General features: G+C 48.2%; 1 protein-coding gene across 1 annotated transcript in view; it reads right to left on the bottom strand.

Moving 5' to 3' along the window:
- Window positions 1-22,353, bottom strand: part of HK2 (hexokinase 2) — a 59,068-nt gene extending 36,715 nt beyond the window's left edge. The window contains exons 1-2 of the mRNA XM_017508770.2: window positions 21,695-22,353; window positions 3,719-3,881 (exon numbers count right to left, since the gene is read on the bottom strand). Coding sequence (XP_017364259.1) covers window positions 3,719-3,881; window positions 21,695-21,757 — 226 coding nt within the window. The 5' untranslated portion in view covers window positions 21,758-22,353. The remainder of the gene's footprint in view (window positions 1-3,718; window positions 3,882-21,694) is intronic.
- Between the last annotated feature and the right edge of the window lie 445 nt (window positions 22,354-22,798).

The following is a 22,798-nucleotide window of genomic DNA, read 5'->3' as shown; positions in this document are numbered from 1 at the left end:
ACAGTGTTTCGCCATGTTGGCCAGGCTGGTCTCAAACTCCTGACCTCAGGTGATCCATCCACCTTGGCCTCCCAAAGTGCTGGGATTACAGGCGCGAGCCTCCACGCCCGGCTGATGCTGACCACTTTAAATGACATTCCCTCATCTTCTCCTCCCCAGTCCATTTTCCTTTCTCTTGCCAGGAGTAGCCCCTATCAGCTATCAGGTATGCATTTTCCAGTTAATATCCCATTAACTTTATGATGTGAGTGTGTGTCCATAAGCAAAGTAGGTAAAGCTTTGAGGGATTTCTTTAAATTTCCATTCAACTGCTATGAGGTACATCTCCTCCCTCAATGTTTTCCACTTATTGTTTGGGATATATCTGTATTCATATATGCTCATGTATGTAACATACTATATAATATTCCATCACAGGAATATGCCATAAACTATTTCCAGGCCAGGCACAATGGCTCACACCTGTAATCCCAGCACTTTGGGAGGCCAAGGCAGGCAGATCATTTGAGGTCAGGACTGAGATCAGCCTGGCCAACATGGTGAAACCCATCTCTACTAAAAATACAAAAATTAGCTGGGTGTGGTGGTGGGTGCCTGTAATTGCAGCCACTCGGGAGCCTGAGACAGGAGAATCACTTGAACCCGGGCAGAGGTTGTAGTGAGCTGAGATCACACCACTGGGTGACAAAGCAAGACTCCATCTAAAAAAAAAAAAAAATTCCAATACACTGCCATTATAAGCAACAGTGTAATGAACATTATTGGGCCATGTCTTTTTGGATTCGTACAGGAGTCTGTTCAGGGCATATAGTTGGAAGTGGAATTGCTGAGTTGTCATATATGTATACATATATGTTTGTGTGTTCATATATATATATGATGTGTATATATATGTATATATATTTTTTTTCCACTTTACAGCAACACAAAAATGAGTTAAGACACCATCCAATGAACACTAAGGGTTCATCTCCCATTACAGGACCTCAGAAGTTTTTGTGTAAATAGACTAGCACACTAGTTCTAGTAAACGTGCAGAACAGACTGGAACTGCTGAGTCCAACCTCTTTACTTTACAAAGGCAAAGGCTGAGTCCCAGAGAGTGTGGGGGTGAGGAGCTAACCTATGGATGCCCTGCAAATGAGGCAGGAGGGATTAGGTGTAGGTTTCCTGCAATCTGGTCTCCACTATTCCAGGAGACACTTTCTTTGTTTCAGTGAATAAGACCTTCCAGTATGTGCTACAAACAGTGCAAGCTTCAAGGTGCATGGGAGGTCTTGGTGCCTCCAGCTTCAGGAAAGCAATGAGAATTTTGAAAACTTTCCCCATAATTAGTTATCCCCAACAAACTTAATTCAGCCTGCCTATAGGCAGGCTGAATTCAGGCTAAACACAGGCTAAACAATCAGTCCTAACTCCATTCCAAAAAAAAATTTTAGTTGAGCATTTGCAGTGTGCTCCAGCGCCAAGTGCACAGGCTGACACATGCACTAACAGAGACAGAAGGCATCAGGTGCAGTACCAATGACTGAACTTCAGCTTACACAAGCTTGATTCCTAACTCAGCCTCTCACTGGCTGTATGATCTTGGACAACTTGACATCCAAGCCTCAAATTCCTCATCTAAAAATTGTGGAAATAGGCCAGGCGTAGTGGCTCATGCCTGTAATCCCAGCACTTTGGGAAGCCAAGGTGGGCGGATCACGAGATCAAGAGATGGAGACCATCCCAGCCAACATGGTGAAACCCCGTCTCTGCTAAAAATACAAAAATTAGCTGGGTGTGGGTGGTGGTGTGTGCCTATAGTCCCTGGTACTCAGGAGACTGAGGCAGGAGAATCACTTGAACCTGGGAGGCGGGGATTGCAGTGAGCTGAGACCATGCCACTGCACTCCAGCCTGATGACAGAGTGAGACTCTGTCTCAAGAAAAAAAAGTGGATACAATTTGTACTTACCTTAGAGGTTTTTGAAAAGCAAATGAGTTAATACATTAAGGTGCTCAGAAGGGTCCGTAGACCATATGTATTTAAAAAATATTTAGGGTCCTTACTTAGTATTGGTGCTGGGTGAAATAAAGACAAGGCCCTGAATGTCAAATAAAAATCTCAGAAATGGGTGTGGTTTCCAGTCAGAGGGAGTGGTAGGTAAACATGCCAATCTAGAGGACAAAAAAGAGATAACCCACAGAGGCCCCTCACCTCAAGGGGCTCTTCACACAAATGAGAAATACACACTCAGAGAACAATTCTAAACAAGGTCATACCCTCAGTGTTGGCTCCAGGCTGAGTCCCAAAGCTTCAGCAAACACTTACTTATTTTGGGAACCATTCAAAGTCTCATTAGACCACCAGGTCCCTAGAGGCACTTAGGGAGATGAGCCTCAAGGACACATATGCACTGGAAATCGCACAGGCACATGCGGTAACAAGCCCTGACCCACGCCCTGCCCTTACTCCTCTCCCAACAATGCCCCTGCAGATTCCTCACCAGTGACCTGACAGCTTCCTGGAGATGTTGCCCCGCTTAGGTTCTCAGACACTGTGCTTCCTGGTTCTTCCACTGCCCTGGCAGCTGCCCCTTGGGCTCTTTCTCCTGTCCCCTAGATGTGAGTACCTACCCTCCATCCCCCACCCCTCATGGACCTCACAGGCTGCTCATCTCTAAAATGGAGGCACCTATTATAGGATTAAATAAAAGCTCTGACACAACTTTGTTCAGTCCCCTTCTCTGGGATGTTGCCATTCCCAGGCAGCTGGGCTGAACACCTGGGCCCCACCCTTGAATCCTATTCTTGTCCACCCACCACCGCCACCCACCAGGGTCAGGTCTTGTGCTCCGCCAGCCGAGCCTTGCTCCCCCTCCACTCTACCTATACTGCCAATGACATAACGTTACCAAGATGGTTCTGCTCACATCCCCCAGAAACTTGCATTCACTCCCCAGTGCTACTGCAGAGAGACTTATAAATGTTTTAGGCTTGTATTCAAGGCCTTCAGTCATCTAGCCCTAACCCACTGGCCCTCTCCAACTTGAATCTTCACCATGATCCTTTTCCCCCACCTGATTAAATCACTTGCTGGGTGGTACAACATAAAATAAGAATTCTGTATCCAAATAAGGTGATTAAACAAAGCTTAATAGGTTCATATTGCGGGACTTCAGAAACTTTAATTCCTTAATACGCACTGTGGCTCTCCATTCTTTCCCTAAGTCTATTTGGATTTCTAGTACTTCTTTCACAGAGCTTGAGAAAAAAACCTAGGTCAATGTGCACGACATCGTCCCTCCCGCATGCCTAAACGGTGTCCCAGTTAGGGCGTGCGCAGGTGAGCCAGAGAGCAGCTACCATGGTGTACAGTCGTGGCCACATGAGGTACATTTGTTGTGGTTCATTGCCACCACTGCGTGCAACCTCAGTGGGACTGTAAAATGCCAAACAGGGCCAAGCAGCCTTTCTCAGCACACAGGTGAAAAACAAATGGCCAACAGCAATGCCACAGTAGGGCTGACAAAGGTGCTTCTCCTTGACTGCCAGGACTGCCAGATTTTCCCAGACCTCCTGTCCATCCATCACACACCCTTCCATTTAATACCTTCAATGCTTCCCTTAGCCAGAGTTGGTTTCTGAGGCTTTTGAGTTCTTTAGGTCCCTGTGCAAAGCCAACTAAATCACCCCCGAGTAACGCAGCAGCTAGAGCCATCCCCGAGGTGCAGTACCTGTCCCGTCTGGAGTGGACCTCACAAAGGTGGGCAGCATCTTTACTGCTGCAGTGGGGTGGGTGGTGGCTCCAAGCCCTTTCTCCATCTCCTTGCGGAACCGCTTAGAAATCTCCAAAAGGGTCTCATCAGAGAGGCGCATGTGGTAGAGATACTGGTCAACCTGAAAGGAGGAAGACAAGAGCAGAGACCCACAGGTTAAATAAATTACGGTATAGGTCTATGTCATGGAACACCACTCGATCCTTCAAAAGAACAAAACCTGTTATGTACAGAAAGTTATTATTAAAGACCACTAGTAGGAACTGATTTGATAGGATTTTGTCTTTAAAAGAAATTAAAATTATAAAAATAGATCTAATTTTTGGAGAATTGGTGCATACCAATTCTCCAAAAAGAAAGGCCTATTAAGGCAGAGGAGAGTTCTTTTCAGAATGGTTGAGTCTGAAGGCCTGTGACAACACTGGCTGGAGCCAGGGTTCATTACCTTCATCTCTTGTTCCCCCAGCACCTGACACATGCAGTCACATCAATCCCATCGCCCCTCACCCTAGGCAAGGTAGCCATTGCCTTTTTCCTGGACTCCTACAGTCCCCAGTTCAGCTTTTACCTCTTCCCTCCACTTCCACACCCAGCCAGACTCTGCTGATCCCCAGCTTAAAACCTTTCAATGGCTTTCCATTGGAAAAAAACTCAAAATTCTTTCGAGGCCCCATAGGATGGGGCCTCTAGCCACCTCCTAATCTTTTATTTTTTTGGACAGGGTGTCATTCAGGTTGTCCAGGCTGGAGTACTGTGATGAGATCTCAGTCAGGCTCAGGTGATCCTCCTACATCAGCCTCCTGAGTAGCTGGGACTACAGGCATATCCCACCATGCTGAGCTAATTTTCTGGGGTTTTGGGGGGGAGCGGGGGACAACGGAGTCTCACCCTATTGCCTAGGCTGGAGTGCGGTGGCACAATCTTGGCTCACTGCAACCTCTGCCTCCTGGGTTCAAAAGACTCTCATGCCTCATCTTCCCAAGTAGCTGGGATTACACAGGTGTGCCACCACACCCAGTTAATTTTTGTATTTTTAGCAGAGACATGGTTTCATGATGTTATCCAGGCTGATCTCAAACTCCTGGACTGAAGCAATCCACCTGCCTTGGCCTCCCAAGTTCCGGGATTAAAAGGGTGAACCACCATGCCAGCCCCACCTCCTAATCTTATTGTAAGGTCTGCACTCTGTGTAGATTCTCTCCCTGGTTCAGTTCCCCAACTTCCCCAACTTGCCCATCCCTGCCTTGAAGTTCAGGCACACAGGCCCCCCAGGTGTATGACCTGCCAATCTCCTACCACTCCTTCAGGCCTCTCCACAGAGGCCTCATCTCATCCTCCAGATCACATCAGTCAGGCTTCCCTGTTATTCTGAGAGCTTGAGCTTTTCCCCTCACAACACCATCCACAATTTGGAGCTAAATATATATTAGGGTCCAAATCATAATCACCAAAGGCTAGAATAACAATGTCTAATTGTTCACCTTTGCATACCTGAGGCTGGCACAGCACCTGACACAACAGAGAGGCTCTATGTAGATGATAATGCAGCCTCTGTGCTCAGGTGGAGGCAATACTCCTAATTCTTTCACTGATCCTGTTTCCAACATAAATTCACATGAACTTCTCCCAGATTTAATACCAGGAGAATGAGAAGCATCAGATAACTCTCTCACTTGCTTTTTTGGTGATTTTTTTTTAAATCTTTTATTTTATTTATTTATTTGTGAGACAGGGTCTTGCTATATTTCCCAGCTGGTTTCCAACTCCTGGAATCTACCTCAGCCTCCAGGGCTGTGTTTTCCTGGATGTGACCTCATACTGGCCTCTGGTCTGGGTCCACTGGTCTTGTCCACTCTGCTAGATGACTGCCCCCTGTCTGCTTGGATACAGCAGGATCTATACATGTCAAACAGCATTGCAGTGAATGCAGGCTGGCCATATCCATTAAAAGGTCACCTTCTATTCCAGTCACCTCCCAATGCAGACCTGAAGGGCAGATAGTGGAGAGCGAGGCCCACAGGGGTGACTGAGCAAGTCAGCAGGCAGCAGACGTGTCTCTGAACATTGTCATGAGTATGACATGTGACAAAGATGCTCCCACCTCACTACTTTCCCAAAGAGAAGAAAGGCCCAGAAGCCTCACTAATGCTCCCCCTATCATATAAGGCTCCAGGTGTTTGCAAAGGGCACAGGAATTCCTGCACTGAGGATCTGAGCCTGTCCCACCTGATTAAAAGTTCCCATCATCACGTCTAGAGACATGACATTATGCACACAAAAGAGCAAACTCTACAGCAGCTAATCTTAGTTTATCTTTGATGTTTAAACTGCTTCAAGATTTGTTGGAACTCCAATCAGACACCTCTCATCCTTAACCCTAAGAATCGAGTTAAAGTCACCCTTTACACATGTTGCCTTTTGCCCAATAGAAAATCATCTTCCACATGTTCAATGACAGATGAAAACAGTATTGGTGACAGTTACAGCAGCTAAACATTCTTTAAGCATTTCTCACCTGTCAGGCACCATCCTCCGGCTTTAATGACCTGTTCTCCATTGTCTTTGTAAAACTTCTGTATCCCTGTTTGGCAGGTCACTTGGGTGATGAGGGGGCGTAGCTGAGATTCCACAGAGGTCAGTCTGGCCCCAATGTCAGGCCCTCAGGACAGCCACCTTCGCCTGTCCTGTGGGCCCCTCTTAGTGTAGATGAGCACTCCCTGCCTGCCCTGTTGTTTCTTGGATGACCCCGGGACCTTAGTTTCCTCTCTATCACAAGAGGGGACTAAGACAGAGGATATGAAACAGCTGTGAAAAATGCTCAGGCCAGTAGCTTGGCCCAAACTTCCCCTCTTTCACATTGGAGCTCTTTGAACTCTCAAAACTTGAGAATAGATGGCACCGGGGCATGATGATGTGTTCACCCAGCTTATTAGGGCCACTCAGGAAGGGATAATAATTAATCACTTGATGCCACAGCTTCCTAAACACACCAGTGGAGCCCACCCAGCCATCGTGGGCACTGCTGTGTTGGTAGCCAAAGGAAGCGGAAGTCAAAACCAAGAAGCAGCCACCATACAAAGGCGATTTTCCTGGATTGGGAAGGAGATGAATACAATTTTCAGAATCTTGCCAACTTTCACCCACAGTGCAGTCAGTGGGAGGGAGCACCAGGCCCAAAATCAAGGGAGAAAGCCAAGCAGGAGACCAGCAGATGTACACAGAGCAGTGGGACTACAGCTGAAAAGTATTCACCCTTAGAAAGAAAAGGCTCTTAGGGTAACTACTTCAAAATCCCACTAAACACAGTGTTCGAGTTTGTCTAGTTTGTCTCTCTTCACCCAATAGATAGTCATCGGGCCTAGGTTTGAATATTTTCAAGCCTGAGAGGCTCACTATTTCTCTAAACTCCGTTGTTGATCAGCTCTACTTGTTTCAAAGATTTTCCTCAATCAAAGATAAATCTGCTTCCTGATACTTCTGCCTAATCTCCATTCTGCCACTTGTGATAAGAGTTTCCAAACTTGCTGCACATCAGTATCATATAAGAAGCTTTTAAAAAAATACAGTGAGAATTCTAAGGATCCATTCCAGACTAACCAAATGACAACTGTAGGGCTGGGGCTCAAACACCTTCCCCTCTCCTCTGGCAGGCTACCAATATGCCAATAATGTGATTGTCTTTGGCCCTGTTCTGGTCAACACTGCATACCACTTTCCTGCCTGGGGTCTTTGAGAGTCGGTGGTTAAAATATTAGGCCAAATGTGTCCTTGTGAAGTAATCCTGTGTTGATCTAGCCTGCTGGGAGTTGGGAAGACAAACCCTGCATTTGTTGTTAGGAGATGTAAGTTTCTGGAAACTATCAAAGCAGACTCATTCAGGTCAACCCTCGATTTGTAGCCGGTGGTGGTGGAGGGAGGGCTCTGGCATCAGAAACACCAGTATGCAAATAATCCTAGTGGTAGCGTTTGTACAGGTGTGTAACATTAGAGGACTCACTCTTCATCTGAACCCCAGCTTCCTCGCTACAAAACAGGATGAATAGCCCCACACAACAGAGTCATCAGCATAATTGTGGGGACAAGAGTTCTCCATCACCCCCTTTTTCCTTCTACCCCTTCTCTTCTAAGGATTCTCTCCACCCAGGGGCACCTTCAGGCAATCATGGGCATTTCTCAACCCTACTTAGTCACAAAGCAGAGGCTGTTTCCCCAAACTGTTCCTTCTCTTTCTGTGATGGGCGTGGACAAGGCTGCTTCTCTTTAAATCTCTATCTGGGAGAGAGGAGGAAAGGAGGAGGGGGCATTGCAGGCTGGGGAATCAGAGGCAGGCCAGAGCAAAGCCTGGCTGAGGAGCGGGTTACCTTCCTGTCTGCCAACCTGTCAGCCCAGGAAGCGAGGGTGTGTGTTAGGCAGAGATAGCACTGTTAGTTGATATCTCTTCAGCAAGAGTCAGATTAGAGCTTCCTTATTGGGTAACTTTGGTCAGTTTCAGTTTTTCCCATAACATACTGGTCTGACATGCCCGCTTCCTCTACAGAATTAGAGATAGTGTCAGGGGAAGCCCTAAAGAGAAATTAACCCCATATCTTTATGAAATAAGATAACACCCAAAATGGGAAGCCATTGACACCCATCCCCTTAAGTACCTGCGTTTTCCTCCAGACCAGCACTAAAAAAAGGAGAGGAAATTGTGTCACTGTCACAAAGCAAGGAATGGAGAGAACAAAAGGTGACACTCATAGTGGCTCCACTTCCAAACGCAGTGGGCAGGGTGGGCCAGACACAGTCCTGGCCAGGTATGGGGAAGCCAGGAAGGAAAGGCTTGGAGGTGAGTGCAAGAAAGGGATTTCAGAGAAACCAAGGCCCATCAGGGAGCAGCCTCAACCAAGGTCACACAGTTGAGACTAGAATCTGGATCACCCGATGAATGTCAACCCTTCTGGTCCAGAAGCGTCCATCTCATTCTGCAGGCCCAATGCAACTGAAAGATTCGTGCCACTGCCTGGATCCTGAGCCCACCCTATCTGGTCCCTGTGGGAAATTGGCTCTGATCAAATTTTTACATCCAGAAGACAGCAATATTTCAATCTTGACCGTTTTTATATAAAGTACTACAGATCCTACCTTGAGTACCTTAAGGGGTTTAAAAGGGAAGCATAGAAGAAACAAAACCTTAAATTTCAATGTCTGAGTCTGTAAGATCAGTATCATTCAATCCCTGAATCCTGACTACTGTTGCGACCCCAGCATCTCCCATGTTATGGCATTTATGAAACAGCAATTATATGCAAAGCACTACAGTGTACAGAAACATAATTTTACAAGAAATTAATTCTGGAAATGAATAGTGGTGGTAGCTGCACAGCAACGTGGATAATACACTTAATACCACTAAATTGTGCACTTAAAATGTTTAAAATGGTAAATTTTGTGATGATTATTTTATCACAATTTTTTAAAATTTTTTAAAAATCAAGATCCCTGCTCTCTAGGACTTTATATCAAAGAAGCTGGCTCACATTATAGACCAATGAGTGCCTCTAGAATGTGTGGAGAGATTAATCTTGTCAGATAAGAACGTAGAGCGTAATACAAGGCAGCCCATGGGAAATGTCACAGATTTAAGTGGCCTGAAAGACTGGCAATCAAAGGGGAAAGTTTTGGAGCTCAACCAGCTCATCAGATAAATGCTGACCTAGAGACAGCAGTGTGAAAGGCTCAGGAGGCATGGGCAAGCCCAAGACCCAGGGAAATTATGAACCAGGAACAGAAAGCTCCTTACCTTTACAACCTTACATTAGCTCCCCATGAAATGGGTCATAGGTTTAATTCTATCACTTTTAATCAAGGGCTCACAGGAAGGAAAGACTATAAAGACCACTGCGCTGTGTAAAGCTGCTGTGTTGTTCACTAACGCTTCCCTAGCCATTCAGTCCCCAGTAGGGTTTAGTGTCAGGAGAAAGTCTAGCTGCCCAGACACATTGTGCTTCCTGTTTTAGGCCAATGGGATGAAAATGACTGACTCAAGGAGAGTTACCCTTCTGGCCTTGACTGTCAGAAAGCTTGGAGTTCCATCAAGTTTGTTTAATTTTACAGACAGGGTCTTGCTCTGTTGCCCTGGCTGGAATGCAGTGATGCAATCATGGTTCACTGCAGCCTCAAACTACTGGGCACATGATCCTTCCACTGCAGCCTCCCAAGTAGCTAAGACTACAGGTATGCACCCTTATACCAAGCTGATTTTTTAATTTTATTTTTCTGTAGAGACAGGGTCTCACTGTGTTGCCCAGACTGGTCTCAAACTCTTGGCCTTAAACAATCCTTCCACCTTGGCCTCCCAAGGTTTGGGATTACAGGCATGAGCCACCGTAGCTGGCCTGTCAAGTTTTTCGGTAATCATCTCTGCCCGTTTAATGACTCTTGTTCTAGAAATCTTTTTACTGAAAGCTAAACCAGTCACCAAATCCTTTTAGTAAGCAGGCAGAAAATACATAATACATGAATAAGCACATGTTCATCAGTCATATCTACAGGGCACGCCCTCCTGGTATAGAGGTGAATTCAAGTGATCAAATAGGATAAGAAAGTTACTCCACAAGCATAGAAGCTTCAAAGCAAAGGATGCAGGATGCTTGAGGCACAGCCGAACTTTTTCTCTCCAGTCTTGGGATATTTCTAATTTAACATCTAGAACCGTCTCTCCAGGCAGCCCTGGATGACCACAGCTAAAAATCCTACCCTTTAGCTTCTAGACCCTTGAAGACCAACTAATTGAACTTTACCTTTCTTAACATGCATGTTCTTGTCCTGAAGATACAATCAGGTCATCTATATATTAGGTCAACACTCCTACTTGGCCCCTTTGACAGAAACTTAGAAAGGACCATACCTTCTGGAAGTCAAGGGCCTTTTGACTACTCTTGTTTGCTTTAAATCAATCACAGTCAAAACAGGGTGGTGGGATGGGCACAGTGGCTCACACCAGTAATCTCAACACTTTGGGAAGCTGAGGCGGGAGGATCACTCGAAGCCAGGAGGTCAAGGTTGTGGGGAACTATGATCGCACCACTGCACTCCACCCTGGGCAACAGTGAAAGACTCTGTCTTTTAAAAACAAACAAACAAACAAACCAGAGTAGTGCAGGAGATAGCACACAGCAACAAGAATGCACCACCTACCACCACATGCAACCATATAGATGAATCTCAAAATACAGTAAAATGCTGGGTGAAAATGCTAGACACAAAAGACATCTTTTATATGCAATATGAGTCTATTTACATTATGTACAAAAACAGACCTATACTGTTAGTCAGGGCAGTGATTACACTTGGTGATGGTAGTGAGTAGAACATGGGGCTGGTTCAGGTAATGATCTGTTACAGTATCTGGATGGTGGTTACCCGCTGCGTTCAGTTTCCCATGTGCAATTATCCCTTAATTCAAAAGACACTAGAAGAAAAAAAAAGGCAGGTGGCACTGACTTGGCCCTAAGTTTATCCACTATACATGGTCAAGGAGCCAAAGAAGATTAAAGAGGTCAAAAGAGGCCAAAGAGAGATCCAACATTTAAATCTGGTCACACAAAGCCTTCCACTGACTGTGCTGACACATGCTTGCAACTTAATTTCAAAAGAATTTCATATTTTTGCATTATTCCTTTGCCAGTGTTTTACCACAAATCTCTGACAAGGAAACTGAGGCTTGAAGAAGCCTCCTGAAACCACAGGCCTAGTCCCTGAAAGGCCCACAGCATCCGGTGACCAGCCGAGGGAGTGCCCTAACCTAGGGCACGGGTGTGCCCATCAGGGAAAGCCAGGCAACTGCTGTCAATGACCTCATTAATAATAATGCCCTCACAGACTCCTCTGGGGAAGGCCAAGACTGTACATAGAGCAGCCAGTTTATTGTATAAAGTTGCCAGGGCAGGGACAGATGTTTCTGATAAAAAAAAGATGAGCCGGGCAGGAGGAGGACACACAGCAGAACATGGATTCTGTAAGTCTCCTGTCCTCTGAAAGCCCACTGACTGAAACTGACAAATCTGCTATGCCACTTCTTCAGATGGGACAAGGAGCTTATCCTCGCTGGGGCAGCCATGCCACCTCAGGCCAATGCCAGCTCTGACGCACCACAGACTCACAATCCCGGGACAGCGGGTAAGTGCAGAGCTCACCAGAGAGGCATATGGGCCACTCCTCCAGGATTCTGTTGCAGCATTGTGAGTCACAGAGCTTCCTGTTCTTCCAGTTCTCACTCTCAGCTGCATCAAGTTACAGCCACACAGACCTTAGGCAGCAGCACCTGTCCGGAGTCCAGGAGATGAGCATTTGGGACACCCAGCCCTGGGTCCTCCGGTCCTCAGACATTCTGTTCTGACTACAGGGCAGCAGTGCAAAGGGGGAATATGTCCCAGATGCATGTGACTATGGCACAGTTCACCTGCCAACAGACATTGACTGAGCGCCAAGTCGAGTGTGCCAGGGCTGGGCCCTGAGGATAATGGGATAAAGGAGACACCAGCCTCTGCCAGCAAGGGGCTCAGTCTATTAGCAAGAAACAGATTGGTTAACAAGTAATTACAAACTGACAGTAAGGGCAGACAGTGGGTAGTTTCTTTTACTGTAATAAAATATAGATTTACAATCACTTAAATCACATACATCAATGTGAATCTGAGAAGTGTTTATCTTGAAAAAGTTAGAAATTTGTACGTGTTGGCCCCACTGCCCAGAAAGTCCCCTCCCCTTGTCTAACAAATTCCCACTTACCCTCCATAGCCCAGCACAAATGGCCTCTCTCCAGTCATATCGGCAGCTATCTCAATACTGGAGATATAACAGGTGCTTAGGAAACCTCTGCTACGGGAACACCAAAGAGAAAAGTTGGAAAAGCAACTTGGTGAAGGGGAAGAGCAGACTACTGCTGACTGACAAGGTGCTCTGTGTCGGACCTTGATCTTCAGGCCTGAGCCCGCACTGTAAGAGATCCTGACAGTAGCAAGGTTTCCTCCCAGTCTACCTGGCTAACCTGCCTAGGATGCTAGGTCCCCTAGAGGTCAGACTCCACCTACCCCTGGACAGCCCCAGGCCAGGAACCAGAATCTGCCCCTGAGCCTCTTGCCCCACAGTGGCATCTGAACTCCCCACTCCTGTCTGCTGCCAGCGGTCCACCTACTGGACCAAATGCCTTTGGGTCTGTCCCAGTCTGCCCTATCCACCCCAAGACACACCCACCACAGGCAAGGTACCCACACTTCCCTGCTTACCCAAGACAATCTCAGTTTACACCTGTGGTCATGGCATAACTATTGATAGTGCTTTCTTCCATTCTCAAAAGTGGCCCAATTTGGACAATTAATTAGAGCATCCCCCTAAATACAACTCACTAAGTAAACCCTGCCTTTGCTCTTGTGAAACTGACACCTAAAATAATAAGAGTTTATGCTGCACAAATGATGTTTAAAAAAAAAAAAAAAACATGAGGGGGATCAAGAAGCTGGGTTCCAGATCTGGGGCTTATCCTATGTGAGTAAGATTGGGCTGGTCCCTTAGTACACATCACCTGGTTTCCTTAACTGTAAAATGAAGGGTTTGTTTGGACTATATGGTCCCAAAGGTCCCTTCCCTGATGATACCTGACTCATAACCCCATGATAATTTACCATTTCCAGTTGTCCCAGCAGCTTTGTGGTAGGGGTTGAGGGCACTGGCTCTGGAGTCAGGTTGCCTGGGTCTGGATTCTGGCTTGCCCTGGGGCGAGGTTCTGTCCTATTCTGTGCCTGGTCTCTTCATCTGAATAACAGATAATAACAGGGCCTACCTGGAGGGCAGCTTAAGGGCAGCCTGAGTTGCTACACACAGAGCTGATAAGAGGCTACAGGGCTTGAGACAGGAAAATTGGGAAGGAAGCAGGAAGAGGAAGTCCCTCAAATGGGAAAGAAGGAAAAGTGGCAGCTTCGAATGCCCTCATTTAACCCTAATTAAAGCTGTCAGATGGTTCATCTGGCTTTTTTCCTTCATCAGACAATACAGAGATACCAGAAGGAAGGGATTGGGAAAAAGGCCTTTTACAAACCTGGACCACCTCCAGGCATCCAGGCCAGAAATAGTGGAGAGGCAGGAAAGCTGGGTGGGTGGAAGGTGGGTGGGAGATGGGTGGGCCCCAGGGCTTCAGGGGCCAGGTTCTCAGAGCCTGACTCACTCTTCTGGTTAACACTGAGATAAGATTTAACTAAGGTGGGAAAGAATGTCTGGGAAATGCTTTACAATCCATCAGCAAACAAAATGAGTGACTGCCCCTAAAAGAAGGCAGTATTTTAGGAGAAATGAGATTCTCTGTTCACAGGAACAGGACTAACACTCCTGACTCCTGACCTGTTCAAGAGGTGGGATGGAGGGAATGGGTCCAAGTGCAGAATCCCCTGGGGCTTTGTCAAGAGCCCAGGGCACCCTGGTTCTGCCAAAAGTATGTGGGAATGGACATTCTCTTCAGTGAAACTCCAGGGGTCGGTGAAGCCAAACCTATCATGGTGAGTCCTGTAACTCTTCAGCACAGGGCACTGCAAATGATTTCCCCTGTGGAAAGCCAGGGTCTGGGAGAGATATGAGGATGGGCAAACAAGTATTTAACTAAAGGCAAACTATACAACAGAAGAAAACAAAATCCGAAGTAAGCAGCCTCAGCAACTGCCCTCTGAAGCCTCTGCTCTTCTCTGGGTTAGTTACTGGGGGAAGAGAGGCTAGGTTTCTCCAGCGAAAATAAGCTGGAAATAACACTGTGATCATTCAGCACAGCTTGCGTCTCCCACAGCATCTCAAGGAAGTTTCAGCCTCAGGTGCACCAATGTGCCAGGCATCCCAGAGACCTTGAATGGGGATGCCACCTCCCTAAAGGACCAGAAGAAAAGCAATTTAGAGGAAGAGCTTAAGGATGGGTCTCCCACACCCAGGAAAGAGAAGGTTTTAGAAACCTCCACAAAGGGGTAGTGTAGGGAGGATGCATCCTTCTTCCCTGGCTTCAGGAACTTTCCATCCTTCTGCCTTCTCTGTCCTCTGATTCAATCCAACATCAGACAGAGACACAAACGGGCCTGACACCACTTATTCTAAAAGAAGCTCTTGGGAATTATCCAGGGTAAAGTAGGGCCTCTTTTTGCTCCTGTCCAGGAAGACAGTGCAGTGGGACATCTCTAAGAGTGTGTCTCTCATGTACAGATGCTCCTCAACTTACAATGAGGTCATGTCCCAATTAGTAAGTCAAAAATGTATTTCACACACCTAACCTACCACCAAACACAATATAATGCCTATTTTACAATAAAGTGTTGAATATCTCATGTAATTTGCTGAATACTGTACTGAAAGTGCAAAACAGAATGGTTATAGGAATACTGAAAGTACAGGTTCTACTGAATACATATCACTTTTGCACCATTATAAAGTCAAAAAATCATTAAGTTGAACCATTGTTAAGTTGGGAACCATCTGTGCCAACACTTAACACATAAAGCATTGGCTATATGTCAGGCAGTTCTCAGAGCTTCACACCTGTTAACCCTCTTTCTCTCTAATTCTTACAACTATTCTATTAAAGTGTTATCCATTTCCTTGCATTTTATAAGGAGAACAAACTGAGGCCTAGAGAGGTTGAATAACTGACCCAAGCTCATACTTGCGTGTTATGCAGAGAGCCAGAGTTCAGCCCTAGGGAGCCTGACTCCAGCTCAACAAACAGCCTCTCCCAGTAACTGTCAGGCTGTCCCTCGGTGGATGTCACCAGCTCCTCTCTTCTGCTCCCGGGCTCAAGTGCCTTCTGAGCTCCCATTCTACCGGCTCACATGCCTGTCTTGTTGGGAAGCCTGGCTCATGCCCAACCTCCATGGAAACTCCAGCAGCACCAGGGTGAGCATCTCCCAAGGACAACTGAGTAGACTTCTCTTGCTGGCTTTCTGGAGCACTTGCATGCTCACATTTTTCTGGTTGAGAACACAGAAACAGCAACTAGCTCCTGCAAGGGACTATGAGCATCTGCAGATTGCTGTGGAGACCTCACCTTAAGTTCATCTTTTGTAGAAGCCCATTTACCACTATGATGGTTCCATGACATGGCACACTGTTGAGAACTCAGGGCTCTGGTCCCAACTGGGGCTACTAAGTTACTGTATGACCATGAGCAATACACCTGAAAACTGAAGGGGGTGGGGGCATGGACCATGTTCTTCTAAAGCAGTTTCTCAATCTTGACACAGTAGACATTTTGGGCCAGGTAATTTTTTGTTATGGGGAGCTATCTTGTGCATGGTGGGATATTCAGCAACATTCCTAGCCTCTGCTCACTAGATGTCAGTAACACACACTCACCCAAACCTTTGTGACAACCAAAAATGTCTCCAGACATTGCCAAAGTCCACTGGGGGTGGGGGGGTGGGGAGGGGTGGCAAAATTCACCTAGTTGAAAACTACTGCTCAAAATGAAGAATTTTTAAAGACAGGCTTTGTCTCTGGAAATTTGAGTAAGGTGGGAATTCATGCTCTTTCTGATAGTCTGGGATAGCCCCTCACGGGAAAAATTAAAAGTATCTGTCCCAAAATGTCAATAGCACCAAGGCTGAGAATACTGCTTTAGAAATAAGCAGAAAGAGCCGGGCACGGTGGCTCAAGCCTGTAATCCCAGCACTTTGGGAGGCCGAGGCGGGTGGACCACGAGGTCAAGAGATCGAGACCATCCTGGTCAACATGGTGAAACCCCGTCTCTACTAAAAATACAAAAATTAGCTGGGCATGGTGGCGCATGCCTGTAGTCCCAGCTACTCGGGAGGCTGAGGCAGGAGAATTGCTTGAACCCAGGAGACAGAGGTTGCGGTGAGTCGAGATCACGCCATTGCACTCCAGCCTGGGTAACAAGAGCGAAACTCCGCCTCAAAAAAAAAAAAAAAAAAAAAGTAGGAAAGAAGCAGAAAGAGCCACTCCAGTGCAAGGAAGCATGGTGCGTGATGCACACAGTGTGATATGAAGACATGTCCAGTAAGCTGTGGGATTTAATTTGCCACACCCCAACCTCCACAGCTTTGAAAAGGCAAAGACAGACAACACACAGTGTTGGAAACAAACCAAACCTCCTGACTTCAAAGCTCAACGATGATAATGCGGAATCTCTTATCAAGATTTGGTCTTTTAAACCGGAAGTATCTGAACAAAGGAAGACAGTTTTCTGGGACTCCAAGGTCTTTCAGTTCAACAGATCTTCTTACTCCCACTGCCATCTGTGGTTTGTGTTGCTCTGATTCCCCCCGGAAAAGGACCTCCAAATGCCTGAACTCCCCAGGGTACTGGAAAAGTTCAACTTTAAAAAGTGAAAAAAAAAAAAAAAAAGTTGGCTTTGGCTGAGCTCAGAGGGATGTTAATTCATTCAAAGGTAGAGAAAAAAGTACTTCTTAGGGATCTCTGAAATAGAAATTTGGCAATATAAAACAAAGGGATAGTTAACAAAAGCTACAAAGTATTCCTACTACCATCAGTTGTCTTCTGAGCAGAGAAAGGGATGGAGTTAGGATACCAAGATGTTACAAATTGAACAAATGGAGTGAACTGAACCTGTCAATGTCAGTTTGCCCAATGAAAATTAACAAAGAAAAAAATAATCTTATTAGGGTTTTAATCAGCAATTCACTCTCAATACTCTAATCTCATATATGGAGACTAATGGCACACAGTAGGTGTCCAAATGTGCCAAGATTCCTTGAGGCCTCTAACTCCCCTCCCACCCATGGTAATTCACTCTCTTTTGACTTAGATGGCCATAAATTATCTCTTCCTGGAGCCTTTTGTCTCTAGACAACTGAGAAGTGCCTGGGTTTCTGTCTTCCACATCACACTCAAAGGGCCTGGCGCTCCTGTAGGTTCTTAAAAAAAAAACCACACATCAAAATTCTTAGCTTTCTTGACTCTTGGGGTCTCTGTTCAATCCTTTTGCTTCCAAGATATTCCTCTCAAGCCCAGCACTAAATAAAGGTCACCCCTTGCTCATACAGCAAGGAGTCTACGTGGGCTATGTCTATTACAGGATTCCAGTGCAAACGCCACCAGTTTGTGTGTATTAAAACAATTTAGTCAATGGTCAGAGGAAAGAGCATATGCTTCATTTTATTTCTATGGTTAACCCTGATTCTCATTCTTAAGAGACAAAATCCTGCATCTTGTATACTAATTTATCTCAATTAATAGAAAGAATTCTCTATCTCTCCACAGGCAGGACATATGGCCTTGATTGCTGAAGGGCAGGAAATTCTCCTCCCTTTCTCTCTCCCTCTCAGGACCAGCCTCAGGCCATGCTTTGGATGACAGGATAGATGAGAACTGCCCTTCCCTCTAAGTGTCCACCCACATACCGTCTCTTTAGCCTAGGACTAGCCGCCCCACCCAGCTCCTCTACTTCCTGCAGCCCTCACTTAGCTTATTTCTCCAGGAAGTTCTCCTCCTTCACTCTTGTACTCACTGAGCACCTCACCAGCGGCCAGGAACTGGGGCGACAAACCTAACAGTCAAGATTCTCCCTGCCCAAGGAGAATCAAGGAAGGAACCCGAACTGAAAACCACCAACTCTATCTAACATTGTGGTGAAATGAAGTAAATGTCATGCAAGATTCAAACACACTTATGTCAGCACACTGGAGCGGGGGAAGGAGGCAGAAAGAAAATTAAGAGAGGAACCAGCATTTGAGCTGGAAGGGGTTAAGTGGAAAGAAGCCAAGCAGAGGTCAGGGCCACAGAAATGGCAAGGGCAAAAGGACCTAGCATGAACAGGCAGGACAGAGGAATGAAAGGATGGAGAGGAAGATGAGGCTGAGCCGGGGGGTAGAAGTGGGAAGCAATAAAGAGCTGTAGAGGGCTCCTGAAAAGATCCAGTCTGGCTCCAGAAAGAGACTAGAAATAGGGACACCCTTAGGAGTCCTCCAAAGTAACTCAGAGACTAGTTGACAAAGTTAGAGAGTTGATGAAAATGAATCCAGGACTCTCAGACAGAATGGCCAGAGGGTGCCGGTGCCACTGATCAAACCAACAGAAGAGCTAGCTCCGTCTGTGGCCATGCTGGGTGGGGGGGCGGGTGGTGTCAGCATCCATGAGTGGGCACAGGAATGGGCCAGGAGCCTGCTCACGTTCCCCAGAGACAGGCAAGTATGTGCTCAAGAGCATGGTGCTCTAAAGCCAACTGCATGGCTTCAATTCCCAGCTCATACAGAAAAGTTGGTGGTCTTGGGAAAGTTACCCTGGGCCTCAGTTTCTCACCAGTTAAACTGGCATGCTGATAGCACTCGGTCTTTGTCTCATGGTATTGATTTGAATGTTAATAATCTGATATACCTAAAGAGCTTAGAACAGTGCCAGGTATACAGTGGGTGCTCTGCTGTCGCTCCTGAGTTCCAAAATGTGGCAAAAGTGAGCAAATAACTCTAATGCCCCAAAACATGGTCTTGTCCATCAGGAGACAAGTGACTTCGCTTGGCAGGTGAGCCCAAGCCTTCCATGTCATCAGACTACAACCCAGAATATGTAAGATGATGTTATCACAAGGGGATTTCAGAGGGGTCCACATCAAAAGGTCTTTTCAAAAGACGCTGAAGTTATACTCAATACTCATTCTTCTATCTTAATTCTTCTTTCCAATGGCAGCTCAGAAAGATGCTTCCGGATATTCTCTGAGTCTTTCTCTGCTTTCTTTCTAACTGCCATTGGAATCAAACAGCTTGGCTCACCTAAGCTGGGAGACCCATGTTCTGACACCTACTGAGTTAAAGGCCTGATTCAATTCTGCCCCCATTGGTAGTTTAGAGGAAATACACCTAAGTGTCCTAGGACACTACTCAAACTGACAGGTAAAGAAAAGAAGCCTACAGGAATGACAGCTGCACACTGCTGTGCTTAATCATCGCAGCTCCATAAAGTGGACAAGCCTGTTGTTATTACTGGCATTTTACAAAAAGAAACGGGCTGTCCAAAGAGGCTCAGGGTCCTGTGGTTAATAAACCACTAGAGAGGAACTACAACTCATTTCCAGATATCCTGGCTAATTCCCGTTCCACTCTGGGAGCCGAGAGATGACCCCCATTCCAAGATGGAGAGCGGTATAAGGCCACCAGGGCTCCAGTCCTAATGCCCACCTGTGAATTGAGGAAGAGTGAATTTATGCAAGGATTCGAATGTCCTGGGTAATACAAAAAGAACTCAATAAGATTAATGATCCTCCACTGTGTATTTTAGGACTTGCCAAGAGATGATAGCCTTCCCCAAGAGTTCTGGGAAGTTAAGAAGTTACCAAGATCCTGCCAGCTCAAAGACACGTTTTTAAATAAACTGAATTAAGGTGCAGAGGCGGGGAATGTGAGGTTCCCGGCTGGGCTGGAGGCTCTTTCTTACGCAAATGACCCGGCTGAGGTGAGCGCCCGGCTGTCGGGAGCTGCGGAGCGCGAGGTGGGCACAAACAGGTCGAGGCCTAAGACAAGAAAAAGCTCGTTTTCGGAAGGACACAAATCTTAAGGAATTAGTTGGAGAATAACAGCCGTTTACAAACAGTAAAACTCAAGTAAACCAACCGCCTCTGCTCGCTCCTCCAGACTGAGGCTGAGTAACTCCTGCTTTTCTTGGAGGTTCACCTGCCATCACTACATCAAGGTGCCTCCTATGCCCTCGGGACCTCTAGAATGGGAGTACGAGCAGGTTGTCGCAAAGAACGATAACGTCAAGACATTTTCCAAAAAATGTGTTCCCACCAGACATTGATATTTCAAGCATGTAATTGAGCAACTCTCAGTTGCCTCATGGCTCTAAAACAACCTCCCTTCCCCTAATCCCTTCCCAACTTGTCCCCTACCTCAAATCGTAGCCCAGGCCCAGGCCAGGAGCCAATCCCCTAATCCCGGGCCTTTCAGAAACTCAATTCTGAGAGCGCCCCTAGCCCAGCCCGTCCCCGTCCCCACCCCCACACCCCGAGGCCGGGACTGTGAGGTTCCCAGCTGGGCCCTAGGCTTTCTTATGCAAATGACCCAGGCGGGGTGAGCGTTCCGCTGTAGGGAACTGCGGAGAGAGAGGTGGGCGCAGACAGGTTGAGGTCTAAGACAAGAAAAAGGTCATTTTCGGAAGGACACAAATCTCAAGGAATCCAGGAACGCGGGGGATTGGCCCTCTCCGAGTAACTTTTGGAACAAACCAGAAAGAAACAACGAAAGCCCTCCCCCTGACTCGGAGGCAGGCCCTGGGGACACGAGGCGGGGCAGTCCCGAGGCAGATTGGGGGGGCCGAGGGTTAGTGGGGGACGCCCATAGCCAAGCCACAGTTCCGGGCGCCACAGTTCCGGGGAGGGGGCGCGGCAGGCAGAGCTCCTCTGCCTCTTTCCTACACCTTCCCGGGTCAGTTTCTCCCCAGGCCTATCCTCGCGGGGCAGCGAGGAAAGAGGAGGGAACCGCTTGTCTCCTACACGCGGTCCGCCAGCTCTGACGGCCCCCGGCGGCTCCACGCGGCAGTGGAGCCGCCTACCGCAGCCACTGTCCTCCCCACGTGCTCTCGCCGGAACTCGCGCTGCTGAAGGGGGCTCCCTTCCACGTGGGCGCAGCAATCCCAGACTACGTGTGGGATGACCAGTCCCTCCAGTAACCGGGAAAAAGGGGCTGGGGGAGAGAGCGTGAGCGCGTGCCGGAGCGCTGAGAAGGAGGGCGCCAGGCGGAGCGCGACCCCGGCTCCCCGCCGGCGCGCACTCGCCAGCCGTGCCTAGCGGACGTGGCTCCAGGCGCCCAGGAGTGTCCCGGCTGCCCAAACTTTTCCCGCGTCCCGGGCCCCGGGTGGGGAGGAAGCGGGTCCCCGCAGGGTCGAGGAGGAGACTCCCGGAGCCCACGCCACTTTGCCGGAGCCCAGCCCGCCGCCCTGCCCGCGCTGACTTGCCTTCTGCACTTGGTCGTGGTTGAGCTCCGTGAAGAAGTAGGCGAGCAGATGCGAGGCAATCATCTTGCCGCTGCCCGACGGCGCAGAGTTGGGAAACCGAGGCGGGGGCGCGTGTGGGGAGGCGGGCGGCGCGGTCCGGCTGCTTTGTGCAGCCGCGGCTCGGCTGCCTGGCGGGGTGCTGGGAGTCCTGGCGGCGCACAAAGAATGCTAACGGCGAGGGTACGCCCGGCTGGCGTGGGGCGCGGGTCTCCGGAGACGGCGTTTTGGTGTCTCAACTGCTAGAAGGCGCCTCAGTACCCTCCTGGCGACGTGTCGAGTTGTCCCACGTCAAGGCGCTAACTTCGGCCACAGGCTCACTGAGCCTCAACTTGTGAAGAATCGCAGCCCGGCTCCACTTGGGCAGTGGGACCTTTCGGCTCACACGCGCGTGGCTCTAGTCCGCAGATCTTCTTAGCTGAGTGACACGACGTTGCCCGCGGCGGCCCAGGACTCCTGCGCTGGAGTTTCGTGCAACAATGTGGCTTATTGAAGGGCTGCCGGCCCGCGGGCCTCCAGGTCCGTGACGTGCGCACGCCCATTGGCTGCGCGGGGAGGGTGTGTGCGCCTGCGGGCCGCCCGCCGCCTCGGTGCAGCCAATCAGCGCTCACGGCTCGCGGGCGCGGCCGCTCCGACACCCGAGCCTACAGCCTGGGTAGGCGCGCCGGGGGCGGGGGGCGGGGGCGGGGCGGGGCGCCTGAGATGGGACGTGTGGTCCGTGGCGAAAGGCTGGGGCGGAAAGGCGCATGAGCCACCGCCGCGTCAGCCTCGGCTATGCGTGGGGGGAGCGTGATCACGGACCCGGGGTGTGGGGCGACTAGAAAAACGGGTCACTGGACCAGCACACGCTCTGTGCGAAGAGACACTGTCTGGCATCCCGGGATCATGTGAGGGACTCCCACTGCCCAGTCACACGTCTAAAGCAACCTGGTTCTTACCTATTGTAGCACAGCCGGAAAGCGAGCCGCCTTAGCTGCTGATCGCACTAGAGCAGGCAATACAAGAGTCGGCCCATCCTTCACACCACTGGTAGGATGCGGGTTTTACTAACCCCGTTTTACAGATGAG

The sequence above is a fragment of the Cebus imitator genome, unplaced genomic scaffold, assembly GCF_001604975.1.
Source record: "Cebus imitator isolate Cc_AM_T3 unplaced genomic scaffold, Cebus_imitator-1.0 Scaffold399, whole genome shotgun sequence".
NCBI classification, from domain to species: domain Eukaryota; kingdom Metazoa; phylum Chordata; class Mammalia; order Primates; family Cebidae; genus Cebus; species Cebus imitator.
Note: the sequence above shows the minus strand (reverse complement) of the source record. Positions and strands in the feature narration are given on the sequence as shown.